At 36.9% G+C, this 11,441-nt stretch overlaps 1 protein-coding gene across 1 annotated transcript in view; it reads right to left on the reverse strand.

Annotated features, from left to right (window-relative positions):
• Positions 1 to 843: 843 nt before the first annotated feature.
• Positions 844 to 11,441, reverse strand: part of SMG1 (SMG1 phosphatidylinositol 3-kinase-related kinase) — a 63,010-nt gene continuing 52,412 nt past the window's right edge. Inside the window, exons 51-63 of the mRNA XM_009704216.1 lie at positions 10,413 to 10,639; positions 9,135 to 9,285; positions 8,853 to 9,042; positions 8,151 to 8,620; positions 6,976 to 7,113; positions 5,942 to 6,094; positions 5,396 to 5,575; positions 4,949 to 5,176; positions 4,284 to 4,495; positions 3,978 to 4,084; positions 3,045 to 3,224; positions 2,793 to 2,899; positions 844 to 2,097 (exon numbers count right to left, since the gene is read on the reverse strand). Of these exons, the coding sequence (XP_009702518.1) occupies positions 2,020 to 2,097; positions 2,793 to 2,899; positions 3,045 to 3,224; positions 3,978 to 4,084; positions 4,284 to 4,495; positions 4,949 to 5,176; positions 5,396 to 5,575; positions 5,942 to 6,094; positions 6,976 to 7,113; positions 8,151 to 8,620; positions 8,853 to 9,042; positions 9,135 to 9,285; positions 10,413 to 10,639 (2,421 nt within the window). The 3' untranslated portion in view covers positions 844 to 2,019. The remainder of the gene's footprint in view (positions 2,098 to 2,792; positions 2,900 to 3,044; positions 3,225 to 3,977; positions 4,085 to 4,283; positions 4,496 to 4,948; positions 5,177 to 5,395; positions 5,576 to 5,941; positions 6,095 to 6,975; positions 7,114 to 8,150; positions 8,621 to 8,852; positions 9,043 to 9,134; positions 9,286 to 10,412; positions 10,640 to 11,441) is intronic.

The raw sequence follows: 11,441 nt of genomic DNA on the forward strand, positions 1-11,441 counted from the left end.
GCAGTTAGCATAGTGCAAATACTGAAAACAATGCAAGTTTGTCTAGTACTTATGCCTGGTGTTAATTTATGTTACCTGAAAATTACTAGCCAAGCCTTCTAGCCCAATGAACTGCTGCAAATCCATTCAATTAATTTTATGCCAGTAGTAGGCTTGGCTCAAATCCTTTAATACTTAGATTCTGATTGAAAAAATGCTGTATTTAAAGTGTGTTTTTACTCCGAAAAGTGACTAAAATGGCATAAAGGATCTTCCCACGTCTATCGCTTTTCAGCAACTGTGCGTAATGAATTCACCAAGTTTACAAAAGAGAAACTTTTTATACCTAGCTACACAAAATCTATCCAGGTTGACAATGCCAGTGTGCATTTCAGCTTTAGCTACCAGCACCTGTAAGATTCTGTAGTCATAACTGAATTGTGTTAGGTTGAGTTGCTCTAAGAAAAGGAAGTTGCCTTTTCCTAAAGGTATCCCACTTTAAAAAGTAAGCAAGAAGTCTTTTAGACAACCGGCAGACAAGCAGGACATCGATCTTAGTAAGAAGATGCCATTTTGAGAGCACCTTTTCCAACCATAATCACATTTTGAGTGCAGAATTGATTAAAAAACCGAAAAGACCTTGGTGGAAGATTCACTATGGATGCATATTGAATAACCATCTATAGAAGTAATATGGCAAAGGAAAATTACTTTGCAGAAACCTTTACAGATCTAGCTGAACAAAAATTGGAGAGTCCTTCATTTCTTGGATTATATGTATACACCTGTGAACTGAAGCACTATAATTTACAAGTGTAAACTAAAAGTATTAGGAAAGTGAAGTAAAAAGCGTATCACTCTACCTCCACCAGAACATCACTTTATTGTTTATCTGTCATCAACAATGTAAAACTCTACTAGATACTCTATCCTGGTTTTTAAAAAGGTAAAGATTACATTGGATTAGCTACGTCGTACGAAAGAAACTACAGCAATCACAGTAGAATGAGATTGGAGGGACAATTTGAATTACAAAAAAAGTGTACACTGCAAGCAGAGGGAAGTGCACATTAAATCAAATGCCTGTAGGATTCATTACTTTTAAATGCACAGTGACAATTTTGAGAAACTGTACATAATAGAATCACAGAAATTACTTTAAAATAACCAAAATTACATTTTCGCAGTTGACCATCCAACTCTGAAGTAATCATTGATGTCCTGTATTTTCAGTGCTTTTGGAAAATTTGTTTACCAAACAAAATTTAAGTTGTTAATTTGACTAAACTGTGAAGTAGAAGGATTGAAATAAAAAGTATATTGGAAGCACGCCTAACCTACAAGAATAAGCCAAGAAGGGCGTATGCAAGGAGAGGCTGGGAGGAAGGAGAGAAGGGAAAGATGAAAGGAAGAAGAGAACAAAGGCTTTTTCTTCTATCTCAGAAGTTCTTCCAATGCAACGTATATCTGATGTACAGCTCTTCGCTTTCAGTCCATTTCTGAAGTTTACATTTTGTAGCCTTTTTCCGTACTAACTGGTCGACTCAACCAGCACCGTTGCCACGCAACAAGAGTAACAAGAATCTGAATGCATCAAATCTTCCCTTGCTGTGATTTCTTCACGGCCCCATTTTTTCTGTTTTTCTTTGAACAGGGTTCGGTGTTTCCTGAATTGTTCACAGGGTCAGGTGGAATTGAGTTCCAAATCACTCTGCGGTTTGTAGCATTCCGATTTCTTTCTGCAGCTAACCCCCAGACACGTTTGCAGTTCTTCCGTAGCAGAAAGACAAACCGTGTTGTTCAAGCAGTGAGCTTTCACCCTTGACCGTGGGGGTTGCAGACCATTGTGTTTAGCGTATCCCTGAGTGCAGCTATCCTGCAGGATTCACTTCCCAGTGCACCGAGATTTCCTAGGTTTCCTCAGATTAAGCCCCAGTATGCATCACCACTGACTGTGGTGCGGCTATGGATGCCTGAGGCCGAGTTGATTCTGGTGGATGTCTGACCTCGCTGAACCAGACTGATCTGCTTTCTCCCTACTCATACCCAGGCAGTCCAACCTTCATACAGCTGAGCCAAGTTATCTAGATTAGTTGCTTCCTTAATCACAAAGTCAACCTATTAAAAAGGTCAAACAAGTAATTAAAAATAAGCTAGATTTTTAAAGTGTTTAAGTGATCTTTAAATTCACTGTTGAATGTCACCTGCAAATACAAAATCTCAGTGAGGAAAAAACCCAACCCTGTAGTAACTGTAAACTTAAATCTTGTATAACTTTGTGTAGTCCACATAAGAAATACGAATTTGTACTGTGGAGGCAAAAGAAGATCACACATCTCATTCATAGCCCCCATCTTGAAAATAGTCACAACATTCTCAAATTTATGTGGACTTCTGGGTCCCCTCACTCAGTTTCCCAGAGACAGGAGTATGGTCGAGTTATGCTAGTAAAGACAGACAAGTTCTGTCCTTTAGACAGCTGAACAGATCTCAAATTCTCCCTGGATATCAACAGCTGTGTAACAAATGTTAGCTTACTGATAGACAAGAGGCAATTTTATCCAATTCTTAAGTTTTTATATAAATCTATGATATAGAAAAAAAAAGCATTTGATAAAAAAAACAAATGCAGCAATACAAGGCAGCAGAATATCTTGATTTGCATTGGAATGTAAGTCACATCTCACAAGGGACCTCCCCATTCACAATAGGATTTTAGTCTTTAAGGCATACTTCAGCATACATACACATGTGCTTACTACCAAATATTTAAAGCAAGGACTGGTACTAGAACATTACTATTTTCAACTCACCTGTTCAGCAACAGACATTCTCCTGTTGGGATCCACATCTCGGCCCTCTAACTTGGCTTTGACCCGCTTCCACACGCTAACTGCATATGAATTCCTTTCCTGAACGGCTAAGGGTGCAAAATAAAATTAATTCAATTTTACATTCCTGCACAGAAGCCCACTGAGGCGTTTTGGAGTTTTTGTTGTTGTCAGTGGTGGGTTTTTTGGTTGTTTTTTGGTTTTGTGGGGTTTGGGTTTAAGCTCTGTATTTACCTTTTCCTGTTTTAGGGTCCCTGGCTGTCTTTTTGGGACTACAGGCAACACTTTTGCCAGTTCCTGGGACTGTGCTCGGAGGAGTATCTGCTGACGTGGCAAGATTTTTCTGAATTAGCTTTCTTGCATTCTGCGACATCACCTCTGGCTGAGTTTTTTGCCCTGTATTGCTACGTACAGCTGTAAAGAAAGTTTAGAAGTGCTTAAAGTATTCTAAATGATACATTATAGATGCAAGAAAAAGCACAACTGAATGTGTATCAAGTGCAGCTATTAGTACCTCAGTATAAATGAATTTTAAACTTTTATTTTAAACTCTGCACCAGTTCTTCAATCCTTCCATTTTCTAATTTCTTTCACTTCACAAACAAGAGGTTTTGTTCCATTGCAAAACAATTATTTACATTAAGCAAATTTTAATGGGCTCTCTTAACCTCTAATTCTGTCATTTTGTATGGCACTTATAAAATGCAATTCTCATTCTTGATAGAAATCAGGAACCTGCACTCAGTCCAAATATTGACAATAAAGTAATCCTTTCAATAGAAAGAAATGAGAAATGTCATTCATTTTTTTAACTGTAAATTAATGAAAATGTTGCAAACGTGAATGCCTTTGTAGGGTTTTGGGATTAATTCCAAAGTCACCATAAATTTCCATACTAATTTCAACAGAAGTTACAGTTCAGTTGATATTCATGACAATGCATTCCACATATTCTGCGCTTTGTGGAGTGAATCCAGATCCCGAAGGTTATTCAAAGGCTACGATCGAGCGTTCATTCAGCATTATATGAATGCTGAATGACTTGAATTTTATAGGCTTTTCTAATCTTACAGAAATTGTCCGTATTTCAAAATTTAATGAAAGTTACAATCCCCTCTCTAATCTCAATTCCTGATGTTTTAGTGTTTCTACTTTTTCAAGTATTACCTGCAGCAAAGGTTGGCTGATATGTAGCAGCTGATGTTGGGCTTGAGCATTCATTTGATATATCCGTGACTAAGGGTGATGCAAAACCCACTAGATTATTGTAGACACTAGGAAACATAATGGAGTTGATAAATATTCATGCAACTACTTGACTTATTGAAAACTCAAAAATAAAGTTAAGTCAAATTTTGCAAAAAGACTTCTGCATTCTAAGACAACCACCAAGTAGGTACTCCATGCTGTGTTTCTGCTATATAAAAGTAGATAAGCAAAATGCCTTCTCCTGAGAGAAGGTGACTTTCTTACCTTTGGCTTTGTGTTTTTAGTTCTTTCAAGGTGGGAGTTATCTCCTGCAGCATTTCAACATGTTCCTGACTGCGGACTTGACCCATAACCTGAACTAATGTAAACAAAACTGTCTGAATATTATCTTGCCATGATTTATATTCACCCAAGAACTGCCTAACACTATTCTCATAGGGAACATCTTCACCATCTGCCAAAGCCGCTTCTTCATCCTGTAACAAAGATATACAAAAAGATTAACTATTTGCTATATTTTGGCTAAGAGAATAAAGTTGAGCATTTCTTAGCCTTTTCAGCCCTTCAGCTTGTCATTTGACTACCAATAACTGTAATTTTCCATAGTTAGATTTCAAGAAAATAAATCTGAAAAAGATCACATGCTTTACTGATTAAAAACAAAGAGGATTTGTAAACACTAAGAAAATGTTTCAATTGCCAAATGAGAGAAAAGGTTTAATTCAACCAAAGCCTGATGAGCCTAACTCTAGAAATAAAGTTTTATGAATTCTTAGAGATGAAATGCATTTTATGTCTTGAGCTCCATATGCATGAACACATTGCACTGTTTCTAGATACTTTAAAAAGCACATGGTTACAAGTGTTATTTTTCTTAAACTATACTGACATGGGTTTGAGGAATAAACTTAATGAAGTTTTAGGCATACCTTTGCCATAGCTTTCAGTAGATGTTTGACATCTCCAAGTTGTCTGTTATGACCCGTGAGCACAGTTTTAATACTGTCCACCAGATTTTGAATTGTTTCACAAACTGTTTCTATTTGCTGTTCTCTTTCTGTTTGTACTGTTCTCTGTGTAGATATTTCCTGGGTCAACTGCTTGTGAGCTGAGTGAAGCCATTCAGAGCTGCCAATAGGATGTTCAAGACCAGTGCCCTAAAAATAACAGAAACATTTTTGTATCTGTACCCAGAGATAAAATGCAGTTACTGTGTAGATGCTACTGCCAAGTGTTTAGCAGCTGATGGAACAAACTGTAATCCACAACCCATTAGAAGGTATACATAACATTAATTTAGAATGAAAGACAAAATTGAGACGTCATGATTACAGCAGTTCTGTAATGCTACATATTTTGCTTTGACCTTTACGTACCACTCTCTGAAGTAGGCGAAGCTCCAGTTCAGAGACTGAACTGTTGAACTGCGATGCAAATGAGCACATTTGCTGACAGCGTTTGAGAAGTTCAAATAATGCAGCATCAAGATTTAAGGCTTCTGCTGTTCTAGTACGTAAACTTTCAAAATGAATGATATTACTGCAGAGGAAAGTGACCTGAAAATCAAAGCAAGAGTGAGAAAAAATTATTCCAATTGAACTGTCTATTATGCAAACTGCATTTGTTCCATGTCCTTAGAAGGGAGAATTTTAAATACAGCAGTAAAGCTGCTCTGTTACAGTAGCGATATCATCTCAGGGTCATCCAACCCTGCAGCAATTCCCCCAGAGATTATGCATGTTGCTTTCAAAGTGCGATTCCCAGAAGTATTTGGTTATCTATGTTTGCTCTTCAGATGCTGAGGAGGAAAAATATCTTCTACATAAATCTCAAGTAGGAACTATCTTCTACATAAATCTCAAGTAGGAAATAAAGAGTTAACACGCCTATCAAGTCAATAGTACTATACTTATGTATAGTACCTGACTTGCTCTTTGACTTTCTTTCAGTACAAGGTTTCTTCTTTCAGCAATAGTGGCATCAAAATCTTGCAAGACTGGTGCCAGTGCAGGATTAGCACCTCCTGCCCATTTTAAACGCTGCTCAATACTTGCTTCAAGTGCTGCTAGTTTCTCCTGCATTGGGGAAGAAAAAAAACAACCGCAACACATAGATACAGATAATTCATACTGATATATATCATCTTAAGCCTAACTTTAACAGTTATGCATATATAACGCATGCAGACACATTCTCATACTCATATGTGGTATTCATGATTGACAAATGTTAGCTTATGCTCTTTAAAGGTTTATTTTGAGCACATATCACAACTGTACTTCCATAACAATCAAATCAAGTCACCTGTCTAGATTTTAACCCACCAGAAAAAAAGATATAAAAGTTAAGGAATCACATTTCTAGACTAAAAATCATATAAAATCATAGGAGTCCTGAACTATAAATAATCTTCAAAAAATTACTACAAACAGTACTTTCACAACTAAAAAGGAAATTAAAATTCAAGAAACTAAGCAGTATTTATTTTAAACAATTAAACATTCTATATTACTGATACCCAAAAATCTGAAAAGCTGAGCCAAGCCACAACACACAGAAACCTTAACCCACAGAATAATTGATTTGCCCAGATCTACGAAGTGTCTTCTGACACTTAGCTAGTAAAATGATAGTAACGATGAGCTAAGTCAGACAAACTTAAGGAATAGGAGCATGATGAGCCTTCAGAAGGAAAGGTACTTTCACATATTTGTATTTTTGCTCATGAAACAGATTTACTGATTTTCCAGAGAGAATATTTTGTATGAGACAGCAAAATCAAACAACGTAACAGTATACATCAGACAGACTGAAAGAGATCAGTGAAAATACCACTAAATTTGTGCTTTGATAGCAAGGGAGGTAACATAATCTGGAAGCAGCAGATAATTTTGCAGTTTGTGTTAGAGTCACATTCCAATACGCTGCTGAACAAACCTCCCAAAACCAGTAGTACCTGGACTGTTGCAATTGAAGCCTCAATCTGACTCAGCGTGTGAAGTTTCTTTTTCATGCTGGCTAAAATTGCAGAACGAGGTGGAGGAGTAACAGATATAGCTTGTGGGCGACTGATGAGGAGATCTTCATGCTGCCACTTTAAGAAAATAATGGGAACACCTGATTACCAATATTGCTTAGCACAAAATACTTTGCTTCACAAAGAGCAATTCTAGTACTCTGGTACACTTTATAAGTAACAGCATTTTAAAAGGGCTAGGTGTCAGACAATACCAGCACACTTAAAAGTTCTACATCATTAGAGAGTGTTAAATTATGTAAGTACTTGTAAACTATGTTTTGCTGGCTTGGACATTTATACCTTTAATCAGTCATTCACTTACTAGAAGTAATTTACACACGTTCCCTTGATCTAAAAGGAAAACCCATCAATATTCAGAAACAATTCACTTGTGATGCATTAAAATGAAGACAATTTTGCTTACCATGTCAGTTAATAAATCATTTCATGGACTGGAGAAAGCCTTTACCCTTAACCTACAAATCACTACAAAGTGAAGATCAGTGATACTACAATACAACTGGATACCAACATACAGTTCAAGGTACACAACAGCACTTCTCTAAAGCCTCAAAAGAACAATTTCAGGATTGATACTGCTGCTATTTATATTTTTTCATGAGGCATACAGTGGAGCAAGGAGACAATGAATGCATTAAAACTTTGAAGGAATGGTACAAGATGACATTCAGCAATGCATACCCTCTGTTTTAAGCAATCTCCTCCCTTAAAGTCATAGTCTGTTTCAAAAAAGGGGAAGAATGGGACAACATTGCTAAGAAAGCCAGTGAATGACTTCTTTTCTAATTAAAGACTTAACGGTTATTGGAAAAAAAATTACCTGTATTGACTTGAAAAAGAATTTACACATTGCCACATTTGCATCTTATAAAGCAGCTACTCTTTAAAAGGAGATAGCTGCAACACTTTTTCTCGTCATATGTTTACAGAATAATTTAAAACCAAAATACTTTATCAAGTCCTTCTTTATTGAATACTCTAAAGCCCGTTCAATAAAATATAAAAGTTCTTCTTGTGCTCAGACACAAGTAGCTAAAGCTCACTTTCCACAGACACAATTTGGAGAGAAACAACATGCATTGTGGTCTTACCTGGAACATGGCAATATGCAACTGTACTCTCTGAAGACTGGTCTTGCAAGATGAAATACTGGTTTCAAGTCTGCGCACTAGATCATGCTTCTTCCATGCCGTATCGTATGAACTAGCTAATACTGTTGCCCTGTTCATGACCAACTGTGAGAACTTGCCAATTTGGATATTGTGCTCCACAGCTTTCTTGCACAGGTCATCCACAGAAACTTTGCTTTCTGCTCCGAAGTCTTTAGCCTCTACCTGCGCAATGATGTCGACACCCAAAGCGCTGATGAAACTGCACAAAGTAAGTCCCAAAGCTTGATTTGGAAGGCCAATTAAAAGCTGTCTCACAAAGTCAGCTGTAAAAGCCTTGATTGGTTTGGCCATTTGGTCTTCACTAAAACAAGAGTTTCTGTAAAGGGCTTTCACATTGACAATTTGAACAGGCCCATTTACTGCGTTCTGGTCTTCAAGTGAACTGATTCCTTTTAAAGGAAAGAAATAGTATTTTTTTAATAAACATTTGATGCATCTAGCAAAAAATATTATCTGACTTATAAACACAGCAGGATTACATGAATTAATTTTTAATTTCTGCATACTTGCCATATATGAAAGGTAAGTTACAGTAAAAGTGACCATTTTACATTCTTCCCAAAAGAACGTGGGATGAGAAGTGGACAAAGCAATACTGAGTATTTGATAACATTTATTTACCTGACAATGTTTTAGAAAAGGTACCACAAAGCCTGAAAAATTCTTTAATTGTTTGCAGTCTCTTCAGAAAGAAAATTTCCTCTAGAACTTGCCGATTATTGTCATCATCAAAGAAGTTAACTTGGGTGCTGCGGGCTTCCCTAATTATGTCAATCTTACGCCAAGCAACAGGTATTTCCATCTTGTTTAGCTAAGCAATGTAAAGGAAATAAATTAGTTTTGTTTTTATAAAACTTTCATATTCCTGACTCAGAGAGTACTCTGAAAAGAACAACTCCATACCTTTTCAATCAATAAACCAAATGCAGTTTCCACTTGAGCAAACATTCCATCAAATGCTACCAAAAGCATCTGACCAGCTGACATTTTGGGAGTTTCATCAACTGAACCATTTCTTGGCTGAATCAGTTCACCATACTGAGCATGAAGTACTCTTATAAAAAGAAAAAAAAAAAGAAAGTATACATGTTTTTGCTTAGTCTACAAGAAATAAATAGGATTTTCTTAAACTGATTGATCCCACAGCTAGAGCAGATTGGAATTAAGTTGCATCTGAACAAGGTGAAATTTTTGCAGGCTCTTCCTACTCCCCCACCCAACTTACCACATGAATCCTAAATGCAGGTCTTGTAAGAACAGCTAAGGAAACCATATAAGATGGGATTGTGATGTAAATATCACCTTTACTTCCTTGAAAACCAAGTACTGGTTTTATAACATACACATACATAACTGACTGAATGGAGTATGGAGTAAAAAGGTGGAGGATGAGGTCTCAGGTTATGGCTGAGATGGTTTAAAAGCTTGCCGCTGCTGAAAGGGTGGACTTATCCTCTCCCTCCCTTATATCACTTTTGACCCTCAACTAACAGGCTGAGCAGGCTTGCCAATGGGTAAGCCAGGAAGAAAATTAGCCTAAAAGTAAATTGTTTTCAACTGGTATGGCAGCCTTCATTGTACCACTGATGGAGCCACCATAACTAGCTCAAGGGAAGCAGCAAGATCACTTCTACTTGGCAGGAAGCTTTTGAATTGGCTCAGTTGCCTACTAAGCACTTCCCCAGAAAGATACTGTCCCACATTACAAGATGCACAAGTCTCTTTGTTTGGTTGGGGTTTGTTTTGTTTATGTTTTGTTTTTTTAAACAAGTCACTGATTCATTATGCCAAAGCAGCTCATCAAACCTCCTGACGAGAGCAGTGCCATGGTCACAGGCTCTCCCATTCATAGGTTCCTCCCACAAACTAATGGACCGGTTCCAGGTTTTAGCATCCCTTAACTTCAAACATAAAATCACAACTACATATTTTGGAAAAAGTTGACTACCAGAAGTCAAATTTAAGCAGATGTAAATGTAAATTGCCATAGCTCTGTATTTCTATGTATGTATGCAGATAAACACACAAAGAGCAAACATGCGCACTTCAGACGCTGCCCTCTGCTTAAGGGTATTCTTGGGCAAGAAAAGCCTGTACATCAAACAAATAATAAAATTTAGACAAATTAATCTTCTGCAGTCTTCATTCTCTCATACCTGAACAAAAAAAAAAGTGATTTACCTTGCAACATCAATGTAATGAGTATGTGTTTCTTCCTCTAGTCCCATAGCGGCATTTCGTAAGTAGGCTTGAAGAGATTCAACCAACGTTTGCAAAGGGACTCCATCAGTTGTTTGTTCAATAAGATTATCTAATTCATGGAGCATACTTTCTAAAGTATACTCTCCTTTCATTAAGCACCTAAGTGCTTCAGGAAAAATGATCTGTCGGAAGTTTGAGTTCAATTCCTGTTGGGAAGTAAGTATAAAAACATAAGAAATTTTCCATTCTCAAAAAGTATCATACGCAACAGCTTTCTCATTTTAGTATTACACCACCCTGTAGCAGACATTATCTAAAAGATAACATGATGGTGGTCAGCCAAGAGTCAAAAATCTACCCTTTTTTTTTTAAATTTAAAGAAATCAGAAATACATTAAACACTGTACAAACGCAAAGGTTTGACATTTGCACAATGTAGCAACAACTACCTCAACAGCATCAGCAGCAATACCTTACAGCAATCCTCAGCAGAGGATTAGTGGTACAGAGATCACACTTTGCAAATCAATTCATCAAATTACATAGCTTTTCTTTTCCATTAGGTAACTATAAATGAGTTAAATTATTTACCGAATTTATGATTTGCTAAACTGATTGGACTAGGCAAAGGAAAAGAATCAAAAACATGACAGATAGGCCTACTCGTGCCACAGAAATCAATGCAGGTAAGAAAAACAGTACCTTACATGGCATAAAGCAATTTTCCCCAAGCAGAATGGATCAAAGGGCTAAAGGCAGCTACAGAAAGAACCAACCAATGCGCTGTGTCTCCAAAAGGAGACAAGACACACCAAAAAGATTAGTCATCTTGATGGCTCAGTGAGCTACACATCTTACCTAAGAGCTCACAGGGAGGACAACAATTTGTGAGTGAAAGATCTCAGCTGCAGTGCAATGAAATTGCATGCATGTTTCTGGAAAATTTCTGAAATGTTAATACTTTGAAGAGCAAAGAAACAAAGTGAGGAAAATCAAAATGTGCTTACA

Source organism: Cariama cristata, unplaced genomic scaffold (assembly GCF_000690535.1).
Source record: "Cariama cristata isolate BGI_N322 unplaced genomic scaffold, ASM69053v1 scaffold2857, whole genome shotgun sequence".
Lineage (NCBI taxonomy): Eukaryota > Metazoa > Chordata > Aves > Cariamiformes > Cariamidae > Cariama > Cariama cristata.